The sequence below is a fragment of the Hemiscyllium ocellatum genome, chromosome 5 (genome assembly GCF_020745735.1).
Source record: "Hemiscyllium ocellatum isolate sHemOce1 chromosome 5, sHemOce1.pat.X.cur, whole genome shotgun sequence".
NCBI lineage: Eukaryota > Metazoa > Chordata > Chondrichthyes > Orectolobiformes > Hemiscylliidae > Hemiscyllium > Hemiscyllium ocellatum.
In genome coordinates, this window is record NC_083405.1 from 137273251 (window position 1) to 137298745 (window position 25495).

Genomic DNA, 25495 nt, shown 5'->3' on the forward strand with positions numbered 1-25495 from the left:
TCACCCCCTTCCCTAGTCAGAATGCTTACATACTGTGTTAAGAAACCCTCCTGAATGGTCCTTACAAATTCTGCCCCATCCAAGCCCCTAGCATGTAGTGAGTTCCAGTCGATTTAGGGGAAGTTAAAAATCACCTATCACACAACTCTGCTGTTTTTTAACACCTTTCCAAAATCTGTCCATATATTCTCTCCTCTAGCTCCCCCTGGCTGTTGGGAGGCCTGTAGAATACCCCAGCATTGGGATTTCACCTTTCCTGTTCCTGAGCTCTATTCCAGATAGTCTCACTGCATGAGTCCTCTGATGGATGCTCCCTCAGTACAGCTGGGAGATACTCCTTTACCAGTAATACAACTCCCCCCCACACCTTTCACCTCCCTATCACACCTGAAACATCTAAATCCTGGCACATCCAGCTGCCAGGCCTGTCCCTCTTTCAGCCGAGTCTCTGTAAGCGCAGTAACGTCAGTACAGTAGTTTCCCCCACTGTACCCGTGGGGGATATGTCCCAGGACCTCCTGCAGAAGCCCAAAACTGCAGACAGGAGTGAACCCATTCATTTCAATGGGAAACGTACCTTCCCAGCAGCTCCCTGGTGCTGGAACGTTCCCTATATGTTCCGGCCATGGGTAAGTGAAACCATGGAAAACAATTCCCCGGATACAGGAGTCGCCCTGTACTAACCAACGCTCCAGGTTTATCTACCTTGCCTATTATACGTTTTGCATTGAAACACGTGCATTTCAGACCTCCTCCCCTGCTCTGTTCAGCAACGTTTCCCTGCCTGTTCTTAGGCATGTTTTCCTTGGTTTCTAACTCTCCCTCAATTTCTGCACCCACTGCCCTACTCTTCAGGTTCCCATCCCCCTTCCACACTAGTTGAAGCCCTCCCTAACCACTCTGCCAGGTACCCCTCCCCTCCCTCAAAAGGGCATTGGTCCCAGTCCACAGAGTCATGGCCCTCAGACAGGGTCTCCACCATCTCGATCATAAATAGGCACCCCCTGACCTTCCGGCCCAGTTCTGGTTGTGACGTCTCTGTCCTGGGTTTATTTGGAAGAGAGTCTGTCCATCTCGAAGTGGCTACGGGAGGCAGTGTAAGTCAACTATTGGAACAAGCCTTTAGGTTTCTTAAAAGAACAGCTGTAACACTGTGACCAGTTCTCCAAGATCAGGATCTCTTGTTTTCTTTAGCTGTAGAGTCCCAGAAGAGTTGGAGCTTCAGTAAAAAAAAGGATTCCTCACTGAAATCTCTCTTAATGTTGCTCCCTTCTGGGTTAGAGAATTGCCTGTAAGAATCAGTGTCTGAATTTACCTTTTTACCAGGAAGTGTGGTTATAGGATGTTACTATATTGGCATAGTTAGTTAGTAACAGATACTGTTAAGTTTTCCAACAGTAAAAGTTGTTCTAAAATCCTCTTTGTTTATATTTTATCTATAGTGTTTAAATAATTTGTGTTTTGCTTAACATCAGGCAGTTTGACCAGCCCCATCACATATTTCAGATCTAACTTTAAAATGAGAAAGCATTCGGACCTAGACTACCTTCTTAAAGAGGGGACCTGGTCTGGGCCATAACCCAGTCTCTCCAACAAGGCCTAGGGCTGGGGCTGGAGAACATGCTCTCAGCACCCACCCTGCCAAGGTCCCTCAGGACTTTTATATACCCAGCCTACAACAGATCCCATAGGACAAAAGCAGATCCCAGAAAAGCTCACTAAGACAAAGTGATTTCTGTGCCTCTGGATTAGTGGTGCTGGAAGAGCACAGCAGGAATGAAGCTGATGAAGGGCTTTTGCCCGAAATGTCGATTTCACTGCTCGTTGGATGCTGCCTGAACTGCTGTGCTCTTCCAGCACCACTGATCCAGAATCTGGTTTCCAGCATCTACAGTGATTGTTTTTACCTCGTTTTCTGTGCCTCCTCAATGCTGACTGACTAACAAACCAGGTTTCTTCGGATGACTGAATTTCAGATATCTCCCTGCCCCCATCTCACTCCCTGATTTCTGCTCTTTAATCCACACCCCAAATTTGTGAGTTTTACAGTTTGCCATTCCGCCTTTGAGAAACATATTGAGCCTGGTTCAACCCTCTCCAGGATAGAAGCCCATGTCCTTCCTGCTCAATTGTTTGACTTTTAGAGCAATCCTATCTCCAGTTCCCCTCAGGAACTTCAGACTGGCTTCTAGTCTGACAATACCTCAAACTTCAAACTCCTCTGCTTACCAAGCTGGTGTCATGTGGAGGTGCCAGTGTTGAACTGGGGTCAAAAATCAAACAACACCAGGTTATAGTCCAACAGGTTTATTTGAAATTCAAAGCTTTCAGAGCACAACTCCTTTGTCAGATGTGGTGACCAAAACCTTACAATTTCCAGTAAAGCACAATAACCTGGGGTCATTTGATTTTCAATCTTAAGAAACCTCCAACTGCGCCGTTCCCAATCTCTGGAAATCTCTTCTGGACCCTCCGCAAAAACCACCTCGCTCAATAACCACGGTGCCTTTCCCAAAGTCATTGACTGGGTTGTCAGCACTGCCGTACACTTTGCCCACTGCCCTGCAAGGGTTTCCCCTTCAGCTGTTGCTCCAACTCTCTCTGCACAGGCAGCATCGGCTCTGCTTGTTTCCAACAGCACGTTCCAGACTACAGGGACTGTGTGAAATTAGGTTCCCACCTCCCCTGCACGTTTGGCCATTGGCAAATCCATCTCTCCTGGTCTGTGATTGTTCTACTACAGAAAACAGTTTCTCTTTATTTACTGAAAACCCTAACTTTGAATATCTCTGCTCAACCCTGCGCTGTTCCAAACAGAACAATCCCAGTTTCTTTAATCAGTTAGTCTGGACAGAAGTCCCATCGTCCCATGTCCTCACCAATCCGTGGACATCTCCCTAAAGTGTGGCATCTGAGACTGGACACTGAGACTGTAAGCAGTTGATCCATCTCCCATGTTAAACGCTCACTCCCACCCTGACTCCAGCTGACAGCTCCATCCCCCTCCATCACCCCCGTACTCGCAGAGTCTCCATGTAGATAAACGCTCACTCCCACCCTGACTCCAGCTGACAGCTCCATCCCCCTCCATCACCCCCGTACTCGCAGAGTCTCGATGTAGATAAACGCTCACTCCCACCCTGACTCCAGCTGACAGCTCCATCCCCCTCCATCTCACCTGGACTCGCAGAGTCTCGATGTAGTTAGTGCCGTATGCCCTCCGGGTGAAGTCGGACAGGTTAAACTGGATCTGGTTCCAGCCGTCATCCAGCCTCATCGGCATGGTGCAGATGAAAGGCTTCACCCGAGTTGTACTCTGGTAATTACTTGCTCGGAATCGCCTGCGCACATTCTTATCATCGAGAACCTGCATACAGAGAGGGGGCAGAAAAGGCAGGCAGTGCCGGGCAGAGTCAGAGAGGGACAGGCAGGCAGTGCCAGGCAGAGTCAGAGAGGGACAGGCAGGCAGCGCCGGGCAGAGTCAGAGAGGGACAGGCAGGCAGCGCCGGGCAGAGTCAGAGAGGGACAGGCAGGCAGCGCCGGGCAGAGTCAGAGAGGGACAGGCAGGCAGCGCCGGGCAGAGTCAGAGAGGGACAGGCAGGCAGCGCCGGGCAGAGTCAGAGAGGGACAGGCAGGCAGCGCCGGGCAGAGTCAGAGAGGGACAGGCAGGCAGCGCCGGGCAGAGTCAGAGAGGGACAGGCAGGCAGCGCCGGGCAGAGTCAGAGAGGGACAGGCAGGCAGCGCCGGGCAGAGTCAGAGAGGGACAGGCAGGCAGCGCCGGGCAGAGTCAGAGAGGGACAGGCAGGCAGCGCCGGGCAGAGTCAGAGAGGGACAGGCAGGCAGCGCCGGGCAGAGTCAGAGAGGGACAGGCAGGCAGTGCCGGGACAGAGGGTGAGAGGGACGGGCAGACAGTGAGGTGGGTGGTGAACAGTCAGTGCCAGGAGGAGTGAGGGAGGTGGGTGGTGAACAATAGGTGCCAGGGGGAGTGAGGGAGGTGGGTGGTGAACGGACAGTCAGTGCTAGGGGGAGTGAGGGAGGTGGGTGGTGAACAGTCAGTGCCAGGGGGAGTGAGGGAGGTGGGTGGTGAACGGACAATAGGTGCCAGGGGGAGTGAGGGAGGTGGGTGGTGAACGGACAATAGGTGCCGGGGGAGTGAGGGAGGTGGGTGGTGAACAGACAGTCAGTGCCAGGGGGAGTGAGGGAGGTGGGTGGTGAACAGACAGTCAGTGCCAGGGGGAGTGAGGGAGGTGGGTGGTGAACAGTCAGTGCCAGGGGGAGTGAGGGAGGTGGGTGGTGAACGGACAATAGGTGCCAGGGGGAGTGAGGGAGGTGGGTGGTGAACAGACAGTCAGTGCCAGGGGGAGTGAGGGAGGTGGGTGGTGAACAGACAGTCAGTGCCAGGGGGGAGTGAGGGAGGTGGGTGGTGAACGGACAGTCAGTGCCAGGGGGAGTGAGGGAGGTGGGTGGTGAATGGACAATAGGTGCCGGGGGAGTGAGGGAGGTGGGTGGTGAACAGTCAGTGCCAGGGGGAGTGAGGGCGGTGCGTGGTGAACAGTCAGTGCCAGGGGGAGTGAGGGAGGTGGGTGGTGAATGGACAATAGGTGCCGGGGGAGTGAGGGAGGTGGGTGGTGAGCAGTCAGTGCCAGGGGGAGTGAGGGAGGTGGGTGGTGAACAGGCAGTGCCAGGGGGAGTGAGGGCGGTGCGTGGTGAACAGTCAGTGCCAGGGGGAGTGAGGGAGGTGGGTGGTGAACAGACAGTCAGTGCCAGGGGGAGTGAGGGAGGTGGGTGGTGAACAGACAGTCAGTGCCAGGGGGAGTGAGGGAGGTGGGTGGTGAACGGACAGTCAGTGCCAGGGGGAGTGAGGGAGGTGGGTGGTGAATGGACAATAGGTGCCGGGGGAGTGAGGGAGGTGGGTGGTGAACAGACAGTCAGTGCCAGGGGGAGTGAGGGAGGTGGGTGGTGAACAGTCAGTGCCAGGGGGGAGTGAGGGCGGTGGGTGGTGAACAGACAGTCAGTGCCAGGGGGAGTGAGGGCGGTGGGTGGTGAATGGACAGTCAGTGCCAGGGGGAGTGAGGGAGGTGGGTGGTGAATGGACAATAGGTGCCGGGGGAATGAGGGAGGTGGGTGGTGAACAGACAGTCAGTGCCAGGGGGAGTGAGGGCGGTGGGTGGTGAACAGTCAGTGCCAGGGGGGAGTGAGGGCGGTGGGTGGTGAACAGACAGTCAGTGCCAGGGGGAGTGAGGGAGGTGGGTGGTGAACGGACAATAGGTGCCAGGGGGAGTGAGGGAGGTGGGTGGTGAACAGACAGTCAGTGCCAGGGGGAGTGAGGGAGGTGGGTGGTGAACAGACAGTCAGTGCCAGGGGGAGTGAGGGAGGTGGGTGGTGAACAGACAGTCAGTGCCAGGGGGAGTGAGGGAGGTGGGTGGTGAACGGACAGTCAGTGCCAGGGGGAGTGAGGGAGGTGGGTGGTGAACGGACAATAGGTGCCGGGGGGAGTGAGGGAGGTGGGTGGTGAACGGACAATAGGTGCCGGGGGGAGTGAGGGAGGTGGGTGGTGAACAGTCAGTGCCAGGGGGAGTGAGGGCAGTGGGTGGTAAACAGTAATTGCCAGGGGGAGTGAATGAGAGCAGACGCTCCAAACCGGGCAGAGGATTGTTGGGGAGACCGGAGCGAGTGCACACAGCCAAGTGCAGTCCCCCAGAGTGCCACCTTCTCCATCCCTCCCCACAACGCTCACTGACTGAGTGCAGGGATCTCAGCCTCACTCTCACCTGAACTTCAAAGGTGAAATATTTCTTCAGGTTCTTGATGATCATCACCAGGAAAGGCAGCTTGATACCGAGGGTCTTCTTCGGGTCTGCTGGGCACGTGATGTACGTTGTGCTGTAAAGGATTTCCATTCGAGTTACTTTCACCTTCAACTCTGTCCAACCTCAGAGTCCCAACTTTAGGCCTCAATTACTGAGATTCAGTCTCCTCAATTGCTCAAAAATTACACAGAGATCTTGATGAGCTGAGGATTGGCAAATGCAATTTAATCCAGAGAAGTGTGAGGTGTTGCACTTTGGAAAGTCAAACCAAGGTAAGACGTATACAGAAAATGATAAGGACCTGAGGTGTGCTATGGAACAGTGGGTCTCAGGAGTACAGGTGCATAGTTCATTGAAAAGGGTGTCACAGGTAGACAGGGTGGTGAAGAAGGCATTTCACATGTTGGCCTTCATTGATCGAGGCATTGAATATAGGAGTTGGGACATTATGCTACAGTTATACAAATCATTAGTGAGGCTGCATTTGGAATATTGAGGGGTTTTGGTCACCCTGTTACAGGAAAGACATAATTAAACAGGAAAGAGTGCAAAGAGGATTTACGAAGATGTTGCCAGGACTAGTAGGCCTGAGTTATCGGGAGAGGTTGGCCAGGATAGGGCTTTATTCCTATTTAGGAATGTAGCAGTATGAGGGGTGACCTTATTGAGGTGTATGAAATCATGAGGGGCATTGATAGGACAAATGCAGATAATCCTTTCCCCAGGGATGGGGGATTGAAAACTAGAGGGTATAGGTTTAAGGTGAGAGGGGAAAGGTTTAGGAAGGACCTGAGGGACAACTTCTTCACACAGAGTGGTGCGTATATAGAATGGGCTGCCAGAGAAAGTGGCTGAGGCAGGTACAATAGCAACATCTAAAAAACATTTGGATAGGTACATGGATGGGAAGAGTTTAGAAGGATACGGACCAAACGCAGGCAACTGGAACGAGCTGGTCAGCACGGGCTAGTTTGGGCCTAATGGGCCTGTTTCCATGCTATATTACTCTATTACTCAGCAGGAGACAATCCTCTGATCCCAGGGATGAATTCAGTGAACCTGGTGGCCAAAGGGCCTCCTCAGTGCTGATAAACATCTTCACTTCTGAAGAAGGGTCACTGAACCTGAAACCTTAACTTGGCTTTCTCTCCACAGTTGCTGCCAGACCTGCTGAGTTTCTCCAGAAATCTGTTTCTGATAAAGACTGTCTATGGGTCCGATGCATTCTCTCTGTAGAAAGTACAGACAAAGTATCCCACATCTCACACATACTCCACGATGGTGGGGCTGTGGCCATTTCAGAGACATGGATGGAGCAAAGACAGGAATGTTGCAGGTTCCAGGGATTAGGTGGTAAAAGAACAGGGAAGGTGGTAAAAGAGGGGGAGGTGTAGCTTTGTTAGTCCAGGACAGTGTTACGGTGGCAGAAAGGATGTTTGATGAGGACTTATCTACTGAGGTAGCATGGGCTGAGGTTAGAAACAGCAAAGGAGAGGTCAACCTGTTGAGAGTTTTCGATAGGCTTCTGAAAAGTTCCAGAGATGTAGAGGGGCCTACTTCCACATTGTAGGGATTCTAGGAAAACCCTTAAGCTATCTATAGGTATGGAAAGAATAAAAGAATGACTAGAGTAAGATTAGGGCCAATCAAGGACAGTAGTGGGAAGTTCTGTGTGGTTGCCAAGGAGATAGGAGAAGCGTTAAATGAATATTTTTTGTCAGTATTCACACAGGAAAACTACAATGTTGTCGAGGAGAATACAGAGATACAGGCTACTAGACTAGACAGGATTGAGGTTCACAAGGAGATGGTGTCAGCAATTCTAGAAAGTGAGAAAATAGATAAATCCCCTGGGCCAGATGGGATTTATCCTAGGATTCTCTGGGAAGCTAGGGAGGAGATTGCCGAGCCTTTGGCTTTGATCTTTGCTGTCATTGTCTATCGGATTACTGTCAGAAAACTGGACGATAGCAAATGTTGTTCCCTCGTTCAAGAAGGGGAGTAGAGACAATGTGGTAATTACAGACCAATGAGCCTTACTTCAGTTTTGGGTAAAGTGTTGGAAAGGAATATAAGTGATAGGATTTATAATCATCTACAAAGGAATAACCTGATTAGGGATAATCAACACAGTTTTGTGAAGGGTAGGTCGTGCCTCACTAACCTTGTTGAGTTCTTTGAGAAAGTGACCAAACAGATGGAGGAAGGTAAAGCAGTTGATGTGGTGTATATGGATTTCAGTAAGGCTGATAATGTTCCCCACGGTAAGCTATTGCACAAAATACGGAGGCATGGGACTGAGGGTGATTTAGCGGTTTGGATCAGAAATTGGCTAGCTGAAAGAAGACAGAGGGTGTTGGTTGATGGGACATATTCACCCCAGAGCTCAGTTATTAGTGGGGTATCACAAAGATCTGTCTTGGGGCCACTGCTGTTTGTCATTTTTATAAATGACCTGGATGAGGGCACAGAAGGGTGGGTTAGTAAATTTGCGGATGACACTAAGGTCGGCAGAGTTATGGACAGTGCAGAAGGATGTTGCAGGTTACAGAGGGACAAGAATAAGCTGCAGAGCTGGGCTGAGAGGGGGCAAATGGGGTTTAATGCAGAAAAGTGTGAGGTGATTCACTTTGGAAGGAGTAACAGGAATACAGACTACTGGGCAAATGGTAAGATACTTGGTCGTGTAGATGAGCAGAGATCTTGCTGTGCATGTACATAGGTCCCTCAAAGTTGCCAACCAGGTTCATGGGATTGTTAGGAAGGCATACAGTGTGTTAGCTTTTATTGATAGAGGGATTGTGTTTCGGAGCCACGAGGACATGCTACAGCTGTACAAAACTCTGGTGTGGCCGCACTTGGAGTGACCGGAACTGTACGCAGTACTCCCATTATAGGAAGGATGTGGAAACATTGGGAAGGGTTCAGAGGCTAGGATGTTGCCTGGTATGGAGGGAAGATCTTGTGAAGAAAGGCTGAGGAACTTGAGCCTGTTTTTGTTAGAGAGAAGGTTAAGAGGTGACTTAATACAGACATAAAGATGATCAGAGGATTAGACAGGGTGGACAGTGAGAGCCTTTTTCCTCGGATGGTGATGGCTAGCATGAGGGGACATAATTTTTTGATAGATATAGGTCAGATGTCAGTACTTTCATTACTCAGAATAGTAAGGGTGTGGAACGCACTGCAACAGACATAGACTCACGAACTTTAAGGGCATTTAAGTGGTCACTGGGTAAACATATGAATCATAATTGAATAGTGTAGGTTAGATGGATTTCAGGTTGGTTTCACAGGTTCATGGAACATCAAGGGCTGAAGAGCCTGTACTACGCGTTAATGTTCTGTGTTTTATGTGTGGACTCATACAAGTGCTATACAAGTGAAGGAAGACTCCTGGACTTCAACTCTTTGCAACATCTTTCTCTATTTCAAGGAAACTCAGTCACTTTGGTCTGAAGGTGGGGCCCCACTGAGACAGTGCATCTTAACCCCTCACTGTGTTCATGTGGGACTGAAGGCGTGTGTGTGTGTGGGACCGTGTCTGAGCCCCTCACTGTGTTCGAGTGGGAGAGAGAGTGGGAGAGAGTGGGAGCCCCTAAGTGAGTTAAAGTGGGACTGAAGGTGTGTGTGTGTGTGTGTGTGTGTGTGTGTGTGTGTGTGTGTGCGCGCGCGCGCCTGAGCCCCTCACCGTGTTAATGTGGGACTGAAGGAGTGTGTGTGTGGGTGTGTGTCTGAGCCCCTCACTGTGCTAATGTGGGTCATTCCATTTTCAAGCAATATAGAATCTGAGTGACCCACCTGACATTGGTTCCTTCAACCTCCAAGACCAGGGACTGGATGTCATTGTCAGTGATTCTCTTTATGTGGCCGTTTCTCACCTGGAATTAACAGAACCATTCACTGTTCAATTATAATAATCTAGGTCTGTACCTGGGCCTAACACCAAGACCAAAATGGTACCAACTGTAAAAATGAATACTCTGGATACTTTACATAATTAATCTGGATTTGATCTGTCCGAGATAACAAAACTAGCCTTTGTCTGCATGCCTGTCACACAGCCAACCATATCGTCACTTCACAGAGAGACTCAGTGGGCAGAGCAAGAACTGCAAGCTCAGGGGAAGGGGTGTTCACTGCTATAAATACGGTGACAACCAGCAAATCCCCGTGCGTCAAAGGCTGTCCGAGCACTCAATGGGATGGAGGAGGAAACTAAACCCAGAATTATTCACAGCAGCATCAGCCAAGAAGCACCCAGACAAATGCATAAATAGGAAGGGAGTAGAGGGATACGGATACTGTAAGTGAAGACAGTTTAGTATAGAAGGGCAAAAATATGTCAGGGTAGACTTGGAGGGCCGAAGGGCCCGTTCCTGTTCTTAACTCTAACCCAAGTTCAGTTGGGCAATCAAAGGATTTTTCAACATTTCAGAAAACATTGCAAATGTTCCTTCTGAAAGATAAGCAGACACCAGCACAGGGCAGCACAGACAGAACAGGAACTACACCAGGTTGGGAAAGGACGTATGTAACCCTCACTCAGCTCTGTCTGATTGGGTTTCTGTGTTGTTTGAACCAACTGCAGGAAACCCAGAAATCCAGTTAGACTGGGCTAACCAAAGGCCACAAAAGCCCTTTCCCAACCAGATGTAGTTCCGGTTCGGCCCGGGCTCCACCGGAAAGATCAAGAACTAAGACGAGAAGTCACCAGCCCCAGAGTTGAGAGACAAGGATGATTTATTTGCATCGATTGTTTCTGTTAATGCTGCCCCATTCAACTGGCCATGCAATGTGCTGATGTCAACTATCACAATGTAGTCGCAGGCTCTGGCAGCTGGGTAGCCCAGAGGAGCCAGATTTCAGACATCCCCACCAGAATCTCCTGCTGACTGTAGTCAGTGGAAATAGCTGCTGTTCATGGTCACTGACAGCTTTCAGTGGCAGCTCCTGTCTAGCCCTCCCTCACTACCTGCTCAGCATCAGACCAACTTAGAACAGTCTTCAGGGAGGTGGTGCCATTAGCACAATGTGTTGAAATACTGGAAAAGGTGTCTCTCAGCACAGGTCTGTGTGTGATGGAGTTTAGAAGGGTGAGGGGGACTCTGGGAGAAAGTGAGGACTGCAGAGCTGAAAAATGTGTTGCTGGAAAAGCGCAGCAGGTCAGGCAGCATCCAAGGAGCAGGAGAATCGACATTTCGGGCATGAGCCCTTCTTCAGGAATGAGGAGAGTGTGCCAAGCAGGCTAAGATAAAAGGTAGGGAGGAGGGACTTGGGGGAGGGGCGTTGGGAATGCGATAAGTGGAAGGAGTATAAGGTGAGGGTAATAGGCTGGAGAGGGTTTGGGGGCGGAGAGGTTGGGAAGAAGATTGCAGGTCAAGAAGGCGGTGCTGGGTCAGAGGATTGGGACTGAGAAAAGGTGGGGGGAGGGGAAATGAAGAAACTGGAGAAATCTGCATTCATCCCTTGTGGTTGGAGGGTTCCCAGGCGGAAGATGAGGCGCTCCTCCTCCAGGCGTCGTGTTGCCATGGTCTGGCGATGGAGGAGACCGAGGACCTGCATGTCCTTGGTGGAGTGGGAGGGGGAGTTAAAGTGTTCAGCCACGGGGCGGTTGGTGCAGGTGTCCCAGAGGTGTTCTCTGAAACGTTCCACAAGTAGGCGGCCTGTCTCCCCAATGTAGAGGAGGCCACATCTGGTGCAGCAGATGCAGTAAATGATGTTTGTGGAGGTGCAGGTGAATTTGTGATGGATATGGAAGGATCCCTTGGGGCCTTGGAGGGAAGTGAGGGGGGAGGTGTGGGTGCAGGTTTTGCATTTCTTGCGGTGCAGGGGAAGGTGCCGGGAGTGGAGGTTGGGTTGGTGGGGGGTGTGGACCTGATGAGGGAGTCGGGGAGGGAGTGGTCTCTCCGGAACGCTGATAGGGGTAGGGAGGGAAATATATCCCTGGTGGTGGGGTCCGTTTGGAGGTGGCAGAAATGGCGGCGGATGATACGCTGTATACGGAGGTTGGTGGGGTGGTAGGTGAGAACCAGTGGGGTTCTGTCCTGGTGGTGGTTGGAGGAGCGGGGCTCAAGGGCGGAGGAGCGGGAAGTGGAGGAGATGCGGTGGAGAGCATCATCAACCATGTCTGAGGGGAAGTTGCAGTCTTTGAACAAGGAGGCCATCTGGGCTGTTAAGTGTTGGAACTGGTCCTCCTGGGAGCAGCTGCGGCAGAGGCGAAGGAATTGGGAATATGGAATGGCGTTTTTACAGGGGGCAGGGTGGGAGGAGGTGTAGTCCAGGTAGCTGTGGGAGTCAGTCGGTTTATCGTAAATGCCCGTGTTGAGTCGGTCGCCCGAGATAGAAATGGAGAGGTCTAGGAAGGGGAGGGAGGAGTCTGAGACGGTCCAGGTAAGTTTGAGGTCGGGGTGGAAGGTGTTAGTAAACTGGATGAACTGTTCAACCTCCTCATGGGAGCACGAGGTAGCACCGATACAATCATCGATGTAGCGGGGGAAAAGGTGGGGGGTGGTGCCAGTGTAGCTGCAGAAGATGGGCTGTTCCACATATCCAACAAAGAGGCAGGCATAGCTGGGGCCCATGCAGGTGCCCATGGCAACTCCTTTGGTTTGGAGGAAGTGGGAGGATTGGAAAGAGAAGTTATTCAGAGTGGGGACCAGTTCAGTCAGTCGAAGGAGGGTGTCAGTGGAAGGGTATTGGTTGGTGCGGCGGGAAAGGAAGCAGCGGAGGGCTTTGAGTCCTTCGTGATGGGGGATGGAGGTGTACAGGGACTGGATGTCCATGGTGAAGATAAGGCGTTGGGGGCTGGGGAAGTGAAAATCGTGGAGGGCGAGGGTGGTGTCCCGAACGTAGGTGGGGAGTTCTTGGACTAAGGGGGATAGGACTGTGTCAAGGTACGCAGAAATGAGTTCTGTGGGGCAGGAGCAGGCTGAGACGATGGGTCGGCCGGGGTAGTCAGGTTTGTGGATTTTGGGCAGGAGGTAGAAACGGGCGGTGCGGGGTTGTGGGACTGAGGTTGGAGGCGGTGGATGGGAGATCCCCCTAGGTGATGAGGTTATGGATGGTCTGGGAGATGATGGTTTGATGGTGGGAGGTGGGGTCATGGTCAAGGGGGCAGTAGGAGGAGGTGTCCGTGAGCTGGCGTTTAGCCACAGCAATGTAAAGATCGGTGTGCCAAACTACCACCGCGCCTCCCTTGTCTGCCAGTTTGATAGTGAAGTTGGGGTTGGAGCGGAGGGAGTGGAGGGCTTCACGTTGCAAGGGTGAGAGGTTGGAGTGTGTAAGAGGGGTGGACAGGTTGAGGCGGTTAATGTCGCGGCGGCAGTTGGCTATGAAGCCTAACATCGATGACTGTATCGGCGCTGCCTTGTGCTCCCACAAGGAGGTTGAACACTTTACTAACACCTTCCACCCCGACCTCAAATTTACCTGGACCGTCTCAGACTCCTCCCTCCCCTTCCTAGACCTCTCCATTTCTATCTCGGGTGACCGACTCAACACAGACATTTACTATAAACCGACTGACTCCCACAGCTACCTAGACTACACCTCCTCCCACCCTGCCCCCTGTAAAAACGCCATCCCATATTCCCAATTCCTTTGCCTCCGCCGCATCTGCTCCCAGGAAGTCCAGTTCCAATACCGAACAACTCAGATGGCCTCCTTCTTCAAAGACCGCAATTTCCCCACAGACGTGGTTGATGATGCTCTCCATCACATCTCCTCCACTTCCCGCTCCTCCGCCCTTGAACCCCGCCCCTCCAATCTGACCCTCCAGGACAGAACCCCACTGGTCCTCACCTACCACCCCACCAACCTCCAGGTACAAGATATCATCCTTCATCATTTCCGCCACCTTCAAACAGACCCCACCACCAGGGATATATTTCCCTCCCCACCCCTATCAGCGTTCCGGAAACGCCACTCTCTCCATGACTCCCTCGTCAGGTCCACACCCCCTACCAACCCAACCTCCACTCCCGGCACCTTCCCCTGCAACCACAAGAAATGCAAAACCTGCACCCACACTTCCCCCCTCACTTCCCTCCAAGGCACCAAAGGATCCTTGCATATCCACCACAAATTCACCTGCACCTCCACACACATCATTTACTGCATCCGCTGCACCCAATGTGGCCTCCTCTACATTGGGGAGACAGGCCACCTACTTGCGGAACGTTTCAGAGAACATCTCTGGGACACCCGCACCGACCAACCTAACCGCTCCGCGGCTGAACACTTTAACTCCCCCTCTTACTCCACCAAGGATATGCAGGTCCTTGGCCCCCTACATCGCCAGACCCATGGTAACAGGACGCCTGGAGGAAGAGCACCTCATCTTCAGCCTAGGGACCCTCCAACCACAAGGGATGAATGCAGATTTCTCCACCTTCCTCATTTCCCCTCCCCCCACCTTATCTCAGTCCCAACCCTCAGACTCAGCACCATCTTCTTGACCTGCAATCTTCTTCCTGACCTCTCCACCCCCAATCCCTCTCCAGCCTATCACCCTCACCTTGACCTCCTTCCACCTATTGCATTCCCAACACCCCTTCCCCAAGTCCCTCCTCCCTACCTTTTATCTTAGCCTGCTTGGCACACCTTCCCCATTCCTGAAGAAGGGCGTATGCCCAAAACGTCGATTCTCCTGCTCCTTGGATGCTGCCTGACCTGCTGCGCTTTTCCAGCAACACATTTTTCAGCTCTGAGGGGGAATCTGACTGAAACGTACAGAATACCAAGAGGCCTGGAGAAGATTTTTCCACTCGTAGGACAGGCTAGGACCCAAGGGCATAGTTTCAGAGTGAAGCAACAACTCTTTCAAATTGAAATGAGAAGGAATTTCTTTAGCCTGAGGGTGGTTAATCTGTGGAATCTTGATGCAACAGAGGGCTGTGGAGGCCAAGTCACTGAGTGTATTTAAGACACAGATAGATAGGTTCATGATTCAAAGGTTAAGGAGAGAAGGCAGGAGAATGAGTTCGAGAAACATATCAGCCACGATCCAATGGAGGAGCAGACTCAATGGGCTGAATGACCAAATTCTGTTCCTATATCTTATGGTCTCCCATCCTGACACCAAGGCAACTGGTGTTACAACTATAAAAAAACTGAAAGAACCACAGATGCTGGAAATCAGAAAGAAAACTAGAAATCAGAAATCCTACATTGTGGAAGTGTGCCCATTTGACCCATCGAATCCACACCAACACTATGAGCAACTTAGCATGGCCAATCCACCTAACCTGCACATTTGGACTATGGGAGGAAACCCACGCAGACATGGGCAGACTGTGCAAATTCAACCCAGACAGACAGTCACCCAAGGGTGGAATCGCACCCAGGTCCCTGCTGCTGTGAGGCAGCAGTGCTAACCACTGAGTCATCATGCCATTTCATAGATGGAAGGAAGATGATTGATGAAGCAACTGAAGATGGTTGGGCCTAGGACACTACCCTGAGGAACTCCTGCAGAGATGTCCTGGAGCTGAGATGACGGAGCTGCAACTTGTCCTGCCAAGCAGGTTCCCAAACTAAACTAGTCCCACCTGTCTGTGTTTGGCCCATAGAAACCTTTCCTATTCATGTACTTATCAAAATGTCTTTTAAATGTTGTAATTGTACCTGCATCCACCACTTCCTCTGGCAGTACATTCCACACACAAACCAATATATAAAAATGTTGCGGGTAAAAAATGAGGTCTGCAGATGCTGGAGATCACAGCTGCAAATGTGTTGCTGGTCAAAGCACAGCAGGTTAGGCAGCATCTCAGGAATAGAGAATTCGACGTTTCGAGCATAAGCCCTTCATCATTCCTGATGAAGGGCTTATGCTCGAAACGTCGAATTCTCTATTCCTGAGATGCTGCCTAACCTGCTGTGCTTTGACCAGCAACACATTTGCAGCTATAAAAATGTTGCCCCTTGTCCTTTTGAATCTTTCTTCTCTCACCCTAAAAAATACGCCCCTTGTTTTGAACTCCCCACCCTAGGGAAAAGACCTTTGCTATTCACCTTATCGATGCTCCTCATGACTTTATAAATCTCTACAAGGTCACCCCTCAAATTCCGAAGCTTCAGTGAAAAAATGTCCGAACCACAGGACACAGCTACATAAGGGCTAGGCCATTTAGGTTAGAGATGAGGAGAAACTTCTTCACCCAGAGAGTGGTGGCTGTGTGGAATGCTCTGCCCCAGAAGGCAGTGGTGGCCCAGTCTCTGGATTCGATTAAGAAAGAGTTGGATAGAACTCTCAAGGATAGTGGAATCAAGGGTGATGGAGATAAGGCAGGAACAGAATATGGATTGAGGATGATCAGCCATGATCATAATGAATGGTGGTGCAGGCTCAAAGGGCAGAATGGCCTACTCCTGCACCTATTGTCTATTGTCTTATCCAAATGACTCAAACCCTCCAGTCTAGGAACATCTTGGGAAATGTTTTCTGAACCCTCTCCAATTTAAAAATACCCTTCCTATAACAGGGCAACCGCGACTGCATACAGTACTCCAGAAGCGGCCTCACCATATCCTGTACAACTTCAGCATGACGCTCCAACTCCTTTACTCATCAAGTCTGGCCAATGAAGACAAAACATGCTAAACACCATCTGTCTAACTGTGATGCAGATTTCAAAGAATTATGTACCTGAACTCCAAGGTCTCGGTTCTGCATCACTACCCAGGGCCCCACGTTTAACTGTACAAGTCCTACCATTGTTTGTTTTACCAAAATGGAATACATTGCATTTATTAGGATAAACCACTTTACCCTCATCCATCTGTTTTGGTCACCTTCTGAAAGAACCGGATAAGGTTTGTGAGGCATGACCTATTCTTCACAAAACTGTTGACTATCCCTAACTAACTTACTCCTTTCTTGATGATTATAAATCTTATCTCTTCTAACCTTTTACCCACACCTGAAGTAAGGCTCACTGGTCTATAATTACCAGGGTTGTCTCTACTTCCCTTCTTGAACAAGGGGACAATATTGGCTATCCTCCATTCTTCTGGCACTATTCCTGTAGACAATGATGTCAAAGATTAAAGCCAAAGGCTCGACAATCTCCTCCCTGGCTTCCCAGAGAATCCTAGGATAAATCCCATCTAGCCCAGGGGACTTGCCTATTTCTACACTTTCCAGAATTTCTAACACCACGTCCTTATGAACCTTAACCCCATCTAGTCCAGTAGCTTGTATCTCAGTATTCTCCTCCACCACATTTTCTTTTTGTAGTGTGAATACTGACGAAAAATATTCATTTACCACTTCCCCAATCTCCTCTGACTCCATGCACAACTTCCCACTACTGCCCTTGAATAGCCTTTATCTTACTTTAGTCATTCTTTTATTCCTGATACATCTATAGAAACCCTTAAGGCGTTCCCTGATCCTAGCCACCAATGACGTTTCATGTCCCCTCCTGGCTCTTCACTGCTCTCTCCTTAGGTCTTTCCTGGCTAGTTTGTAACTCTCAAGTGCCCTAACTGAGCCTTCACATCTCATCCTAACATAAGCTTTCTTCTTCCACTTGACAGAGATTCAACTTCCTTGGTAAACCATAGCTCCTGCACTCAACAACTTCCTCCCTGCCTAACCGGTCCACACGTATCAAGAATCCACAATAGCTAGTCCTTGAATAAGCTCTACATTTCAATTGAGCACATCTCCTGGAGTTTCCTGCCCCATTGGGGCGGCACGGTGGCTCAGTGGTTAGCACTGCAGCCTCACAGCGCCAGGGACCCGGGTTCAATTCCCACCTCGGATGACTGTCAGTGTGCAGTTTGCAAGTTCTCCCGTGTCTGTGTGGGTTTCCGCCGGCTTCCTCCAAAGATGTATAGATCAGGTGAATTTGCCAAGCTAAATTGTCCATAATTGTTAGGTGCATTAGTCAGAGGGGGGTGGGTTACTCTCCAGAGGGTTGGTGTGGACTTGTTGGGCCAAAGGGCCTGTTTCCACACTGTAGGGAATCTAATCTAATCTAATCCTATGCAACCTAAATCTTGCCTAATCGCATTGAAATTGCCTTTCCCCCAGCAATAACTCTTGCCCTGCGGTGTACAGTGAAAACTCGATTATCCGAACATGATGGGTGGGCACTATTTCATTCGGATAATCGATTATTCGGAAAAATCAATTAAATGCCTTTCCTCTGGGGTTCGGAGTTTTTAAGTCTGCTCCCTGTTCAGGAGGTTGCAGCAGCACACAGCGCACAAGACATCGCCCCCAACCTGCTCCATTACCGCCACCCCCCCCCCCAGCACGAAGTGCATGAGCCCTCCCCTCCCCGGTTCAACCCCAAGCCGCGGCAGAAAGCACACGAGCCCCCCACCCCCAACACAGCCACCACCACCCCCCACCACATACCCCAACCTCCCCAACAATCCCCTCTCTGGGGTAGCAGGACTGGACATCAACAAGACTGTTGCAGCTGCCTTTGTGGGGTAGGTCTCCAAATAGCACACAGCCACACACAACTTTTAGTGGAAATTATTGACAGGTTCCATGTTTGCCCTGAACAGGACAGTGTTGGGGAGATTATTCCTGGGGGGGGGCGGGGGTTAGGGTACACCCCTGTGTAGAACTCCAGGGAAAGTGTGGGGAGACTAAAAACCACTGAAAATATTCTAAAATAAAATTTTCCTTGCACAAAACATTTATATTTGATCTAATAGTCATTTCTGAAATACAGTGTAAATGATAGATGCTAGCATCTTTCTGATGTCTAGGTAATCATCCCCCTCTCAGATGACCTACAATATCTGCAGCTCAGCAACTGTGTACAACAACGTCTGGACCTCAAGCAACTTTGCCTCAAAAACCATAAAGCTGTGCACAAACTCCGCAATGTTGCAGTCCTGATACACTACTTATGCTACTGTGTCAATCTGATATTATTTGTTTGGTTACTAAATTATACTCTCCTAGTGTGGAGACAAAAAGGAGAAACAACAGCTACTGGAGATCAAACCACATTCTTCCCTGCACCACACTCACAGAGTTGCAGGAGGCCGTGATACACTCTGTTCACAAAGCTAGCCATCTCATCGTAATACAGCTGTACAAGACATCGGTGAGGCCACATTTGGAGTACTGCAATTGCACATTCTCCCAGCGTCTGAGTGGGTCTCCTCCGGGTGCTCCAGCTTCCTCCTACAGTCCAAAGATGTGCAGATTAGGTGAACTGGCCATGCTAAATTAACCATAGTGTGTAGGTTGGGTGCATTAGACAGAGGAATGGGTCTGGGTAGGATATTCTTTGGAGGGCCAGTGTGGATTTGTTGGGCCTAATGGCCTGTTTCCACGCTGTAGGGATTCTATGGTTCTAATTCTGGTCACCCTGCCAAAAGGAGGATTTATTAAACTGGAAACGGTGCAAAAAAAGATTTAAGATGATGTAACAGAGATTGGAAGGTTTGAGTTGCAAAGAGAGGCTGGACAGGCTGGGTCGTTTTTTTCCCCTGGAGTGTCAGAGGCTGAGAGGTGACCTTGTAGAAGTTTATAAAATCATGAGATGAATAGCCAAGGTCTTTTCCACAAATGAGGGGACTCCAAAAGTAGAGGGCAAAAGCTTTAAGATGAGAAGGGACATGAGGGGTAACTTCTTATGACAGAAGGTGGTGTGTGTACAGAATGAGCTGCCAAAGGAATTGGTGGAGGCTGTTACAATTACAACATTTAACACACATTTTTACAGGTACATGGATAGGAAAAGTTTAGAGGGTCATGGGTCAAATGCAGCCAAATGTGATCAGTTCAGTTTAGAAAATCTGATCAGCATGGACTGGTTGGCCCAAAGGTTATCCATTGTTTTCATGCTGTTAACCTCAGTGACTCGATAATGATTTGCAATAGTTTCTCTTCCTGACCTGCCTGATTACCCTGGTTCTGAAGGAGGGCTACTGGACCTGAAATGTTAACTCTCATTTCTCGCCACAGATGCCGCCAAACCTGCTGAGATTTTCCAGCAATTTCTGTTTTTATTTCACTCCCCCTAGGATCGATCCTTGCTTGCACCATCCCTCCCCCCCACCGTAATTCGCATGTACATGAATCATATTTTTAAGTTACTTTTAATTCTTGAGCATCCCTGAGAGGGCAGGCATGTTGCTGCCCAACCCCAGTGGCCCTTGAACTGATTAGCTCTCCAGGCCATTTCTGAAGGCATTTAAGAGTCACTCATATTGATGAGAGTCTGAAGACACATGCAGGCAGGCCCAGGTAAAGGCAACAGATTTCCTTCCCTAAAGGACATTAATGAACCAGATGGGTTTTATAACTATTGACAACAGTCACTTTTAGACTGGCTTTTAATTCCAGGTCTTTAATAAATTCAAATTTCATTATTTCCCATGGATGCATTCAAACCCAAGACCTCAGAACATTAGCCGACGGCTCTGGTTTAATCTACCACTGGAAGAAAGTGAGGACTGCAGATGCTGGAGATCAGAGTCGAGAGTGTGGTGCTGGAAAAGCAGAGTTTGTGCAGGTCAGGTAGTGTCTGAGGAGCAGCAGAATCGACGTTTTGAGCATAAGCCCTTAAACAGGAATGAGGCTTGTGGGCCAAGGGAGCTGAGAGATAAATGGGGGGGGGGGGGGGGATAGCTGGGAATGCAATATGCTAATGAAGGTGGGGGTGAAGGTGATAGGTGGGACGAAATATGGACAGGTGGGACAATTCAAGAGGGCGGTGCTGAGTTGGAAGGTTTGGATATGGGATAAGGTCTGGGAGGAGGGGAAGATCAGTAAACTGGTGAAATCCACATTGATCCCATGTGGCTGGAGGGTCCCAAGGCAGAAGATGAGGCATTTTTCCTCCAGTCATCGGATGGTAAGGAATTGGCAATGGAGGAGGCCCAGGGCCTGCATGTCCTTGGGGGAGTGGGAGGGAGAGTTAAAGCGTTCAGCCATGGGCCGGTGGGGTTGTTTCGTGTGTGTGTCCCGGAGATGTTCTCTGAAACATTCCAAAGGTTGGCATCCTGTCTCCCCAATGTAGAGGAGGCCACATTGGGAGCAATGGAGAGTAAATGACATGTGTGAAAGTGCAGATAAGTCTCAGAGGATATGGAAGGCTCTTTTGGGACCTTGGACACAGGTAAAGGAGTAGGTGTGGGCACTGGTTTTGCAATTCCTGCAGTGGTAGGGGAAGGTATCATGAGGCGTGGTTCTCTCAAGAGAGCCATGGAGAGAACGGTCTTTACGGTGCGTGGATAGGGGAACGTATCCCTGGTGGTGGGGTCTATTTGTAGTTGGTGAAAATGGCGGAGGATGATGCAGTGTATCCAGAGATTGGTGGGATAGAAGGTGAGGACCAGGAGGGTTCTGTCCTTGTTGCGTTGGGAGGGCTGGGGTCAGAGAGCAGAGGTGCAGGAAGTGGATGAGATGCGCTGGAGGGCACCATCGACCATGTGAGAGGGGAAGTTGCGGTCTTTGAAGAATGAGGCCATCCGAGATGTTCTGTGGTGGAATTGGTCCTTCTGGGAGCAGATGCGGCAGAAGCAGAGGAATTGGGAGCTAGGGATAGCATTTTTACAGGAGGCAGGGTGGGAGGAGGTGTAATCCAGGTAGCTGTGGGAGTCGGTGGGTTTGAAGTAGATGTCCTTGTTGAGTCGGTCACTGGAAATGGAGAGGGAGGGGTCCAGGAAGGCAAAGGAGGTGTCCGAGATGTTCCCACTGAACTTAAGATCAGGGTGAAACATATTAGTAAAGTTGATGAACTGTTCAACCTCCTGATGGGAGCACGAGGTGACACTGATACAGTCATCAATGTAGCAGAGGAAAAGGTGGGGAATGGTGCCTGCGTACCTGAGGAAGATGGACTGTTCCATGTACCCGAAGAGGCAGACATGGCTGGGGCCCATGCGGGTGCCAATGGCTACCCCTTTGGTTTGGAGGAAGTGGGAGGATTCAAAAGGAGAAATTACTGAGGGCAAGGACCAGTTTAGCCAAACAAATGAGAGTGTGTCAGTGGAAGGGGACTGGTGGGGACGACGGGGAGAGGAATCTGCTCCTGTCTTCCCTTGCCTGAAGCCACACAGAGTTTCCACACATGCTGACAGCACTTGGTTCTACTGTGTCATCAGCTCTCCTACTGACTTGCTGCCACTAAGTAAACAAAATTTCTTCTTGTGGAAGGATCTAGAACACTATGAAAATCAGAGTTGCTGAAATTGAAACAAAATCATGGAGAACATTATTTCCCCTCTCTCAGTTATTGGGGGACACTTCCTGAAATTGGTGGTGGACACAGTTTTTCAACAATTTTTAAAATAGAGGTAGATAGATTGTTAACCAAGAGGTGAAAGTGAGCACTGCAGATGCTGGAGATCAGAGTCTTGATTAGAGTGCTGCTGGAAAAGTACAGTAGGTCAGGCAGCATCCAAGGAGCAGGAAAATCCAGAGGGTGCCTGACCTGCTGTGCTTTTCCAGCACCACTCTAACCTAGACTCTGTTAACCAAGAGGGTTGAAAGGTTAACAGGGGCAGAATTTTGAGAATACAATCAGATTAGCTTGATATTATTGAATTACAGAGCCATCTGGAGGGACAAACATTCTGCAGATCAGAAACAAACAAAAACAGAAACCACAAGAGAAATGCAGCAGATTTGGTGGCTTCTTTGGAGAAGAAACAGAGTTAATATTTCAAGTCTGGCATCCATCCTTCAGAACCGACAGCAGCTCAGAAAAGGTGGCATTTCTGTTGATGACATAGAGCTGGGGTGGGGTGGGCGAAAAGGACAGGGTGGGAAGGTGATGAGGGAGGTCAGAGAGAGAAGGCAGACAGACAAAGGGACGGTAAGCTGGGGAAGGAAAGAAGAGAGTTGATAAAATGCAGAGCTGGAAAAGCACAGCAGGTCAGACAACATGGGAGGAGCAAGAGAGTCGATGGCTCAGGTCAGGACCCTTCATCAGCTCCACATTTTATTGACTCTGACTTCCAGCATCTGCAGTCCTGACTATCACCAAGGAAGGACAGGAAAGGAGGGGGGGGGGCGGAAATGGGGATATGTAAGGGGTTGGGGAGGGTTTGGCTGCGCTGGAAACTACCCAGTGCTTGGCAGGACTTGGGCTGTGGGGGGAGTGGGCAAAGGACATGGCAGGAAGGGTGAGATGGGGGTGGGGAGTGTTCAAGTAAAAAGCGTGGTCTCCAGATGCTGGAGATCACAGTTGAAAATGTGTTGCTGGTTAAAGCACAGCGGGTCAGGCAGCATCCAAGGAATTCACACGGTAAACTGTAGGAGGCTGCTCGGTTCCCAAGGGGATAATATGAGCTTGCTCCTCGTGGGTTGGTTTGTTGTGAGGTAAAAGTGAGGGCTGGAGATCAGAGTGTGGGTCAGAGTGTGGGTCAGAGCGTGGGTCAGAGCGTGGGTCAGAGCGTGGGTCAGAGCCTGGGTCAGAGCCTGGGTCAGAGCCTGGGTCAGAGCCTGGGTCAGAGCGTGGATCAGAGCGTGGATCAGAGTCTGGATCAGAGTCTGGATCAGAGCGTGGATCAGAGTCCGGATCAGAGTCCGGATCAGAGCGTGGATCAGAGTCCGGATCAGAGTCCGGATCAGAGCCCGGATCAGAGTCCGGATCAGAGTCCGGATCACAGTGTGGATCAGAGCGTGGATCAGAGTCCGGATCAGAGCGTGGATCAGAGCGTGGATCAGAGTCCGGATCAGAGCGTGGATCAGAGCCTGGATCACAGTGTGGATCAGAGCCTGGATCACAGTGTGGATCAGAGTCCGGATCACAGTGTGGATCAGAGTGTGGATCAGAGTGTGGATCAGAGTCCGGATCAGAGTGTGGATCAGAGCGTGGATCAGAGTCCGGATCACAGTCCGGTGCTGGAGAAGCGCAGCAGGTCAGGTAGCATCTGAGGAGCAGGAGAACCGACGTTTCAGGCAAAAACCCTCCATTTAGGGTTAGCCCCTTGTTTGAGCAGAAACCTCCCCAAGTGGAACCCTCGGTAAGGGGGAGGGGGGGGCCTGAGGCCTAGTCCCCACCACCACCCCCCGGGGTAAAGCCAGGGGGAGGGGGGGGCCTGAGGCCTAGTCCCCACCACCACCCCCCGGGGTAAAGCCAGGGGGAGGGGGGGGCCTGGGGCCTAGTCCCCACCACCACCCCCCGGGGTAAAGCCAGGGGGAGGGGGGTGGGTGGTGAAGGTCGTTCCTCACCTTCTTGTCCCAGATCTGCAGGGGCTTGCTGCCGATACTGTAGAGGATCGAGAGGAATCCGCTCTGGAACGTGTTCTTGAACATCTCTGAGCGCCGCCGGACCCGGGGCCCTAGCAACGTCCGGGTGCAACCCGCCGCCGCTCCACAAAGGTTCCGGCTGTCCGAGTGAGGGGGAAGAAGGTTCCGCCCGCGCAGGCGCTGCTCAGCCGCCGGCTCCGACCTTCCCCACGAGCCCGGGGGGAGTGTGCGGCGGATGGGAGGCTAGCCCAGGAGCATCTCACCGGAGCCGGCCAAGGGTCAAGGATGCGAGCCCGCTCCGGTGTGTTTGGAGAAGCAGCGCCCGTGGCCGCTGCAGCCCCGGTTACTAAGGGCCGTTGCTATGGCGACAACCCCTCCCCCCCCCATCTCTCCCATCGGCCTCTTGTTTTCTGTTTGGATCCGCCGTCACTATGGTTTCGGAGGCCAGCCGTGATTGGTCAGACCGCAGCCCGTCCAGCACCTCATTGGTTGCGCGGGCCGGCCGGCGCGTGGCCGCGAGTTATTTGCATACTTGCCGCCGATTGGCTCTTCGGACGAGGTGGGCTCCCCACCTACCATTGGCCATCCCTTCGGATAAGTACCCGCCCCACTCTGATCTCCGTAATGATGATTAGCCAGACCCGGTGGAGCCCCGCCTACAGCCCGTCCGATTTGCATACAACCCGCCAAATTGGCCACTTGTGGGTTTTGGTTTGGACTTGGTGCAGGGTCAAAGCCATTGACAGAGCCAATGGTGACACATACAATAGAATCTGTACAGTGTGGAAACAGGCTATTTGGGCCAATAAGTCCCCACTGACTCTCTGAACAGCATCTCACCCAGACTCATCCCCATAAAACGATAATACATAGGAGCACAAATTAGGCCATTCGGCCCATCAAGTCTGCACCACCATTCAATCATGGCTGATAGGTCTCTCAACCCCATTTTTCCACTTAACCTCCACCCCTGTGTAAAGTGCATAGTGTGTTGGCTTTCATGACCAGGGGGAGAAAGTGAGGTCAGCAGATTCTGGAGTATCAGAGCTGAAAATGTGTTGCTGGAAAAGCGCAGCAGGTCAGGCAGCATCCAAGGAACAGGAAATTCAACGTTTCGGGCTTATGCTTATGCCCGAAACGTTGAATTTCCTGTTCCTTGGATGCTGCCTGACCTGCTGCGCTTTTCCAGCAACACATTTTCAGCTCTTCGTGAGCAGGGGTCTTGAGCTTAAGAGCTGTGGGGTTATGTGGCAGCCCTACCGAGCCCCAGTTAGACCACCCCTGGAATTATTGTGTTCAGTTCTGGTTGCCTCATTATAGGAAGGATGTGCAGTCTTCAGAGAGGGTGCAGAGGAGATTGACCAGGATGCTGCCTGGACTGGAGGGCATATCTTATGAAGAAAGGTTGAGGGATCGAGGGCTTATCTCATTGGAGCGAAGAAGGATAAGAGGTAACTTGATAGAGAATGTACAAGATGATTCGAGGCATACCCAGGGCAGATAT

General features: G+C 50.9%; 1 protein-coding gene across 1 annotated transcript in view; it reads right to left on the reverse strand.

The window, feature by feature from the left end:
• cfap20 (cilia and flagella associated protein 20) overlaps window positions 1-24339 on the reverse strand; it is a 30643-nt gene extending 6304 nt beyond the window's left edge. The window contains exons 1-4 of the mRNA XM_060825667.1: window positions 23974-24339; window positions 9612-9691; window positions 5772-5883; window positions 3179-3367 (exon numbers count right to left, since the gene is read on the reverse strand). Of these exons, the coding sequence (XP_060681650.1) occupies window positions 3179-3367; window positions 5772-5883; window positions 9612-9691; window positions 23974-24057 (465 nt within the window). The 5' untranslated portion in view covers window positions 24058-24339. The remainder of the gene's footprint in view (window positions 1-3178; window positions 3368-5771; window positions 5884-9611; window positions 9692-23973) is intronic.
• Window positions 24340-25495: the final 1156 nt, after the last annotated feature.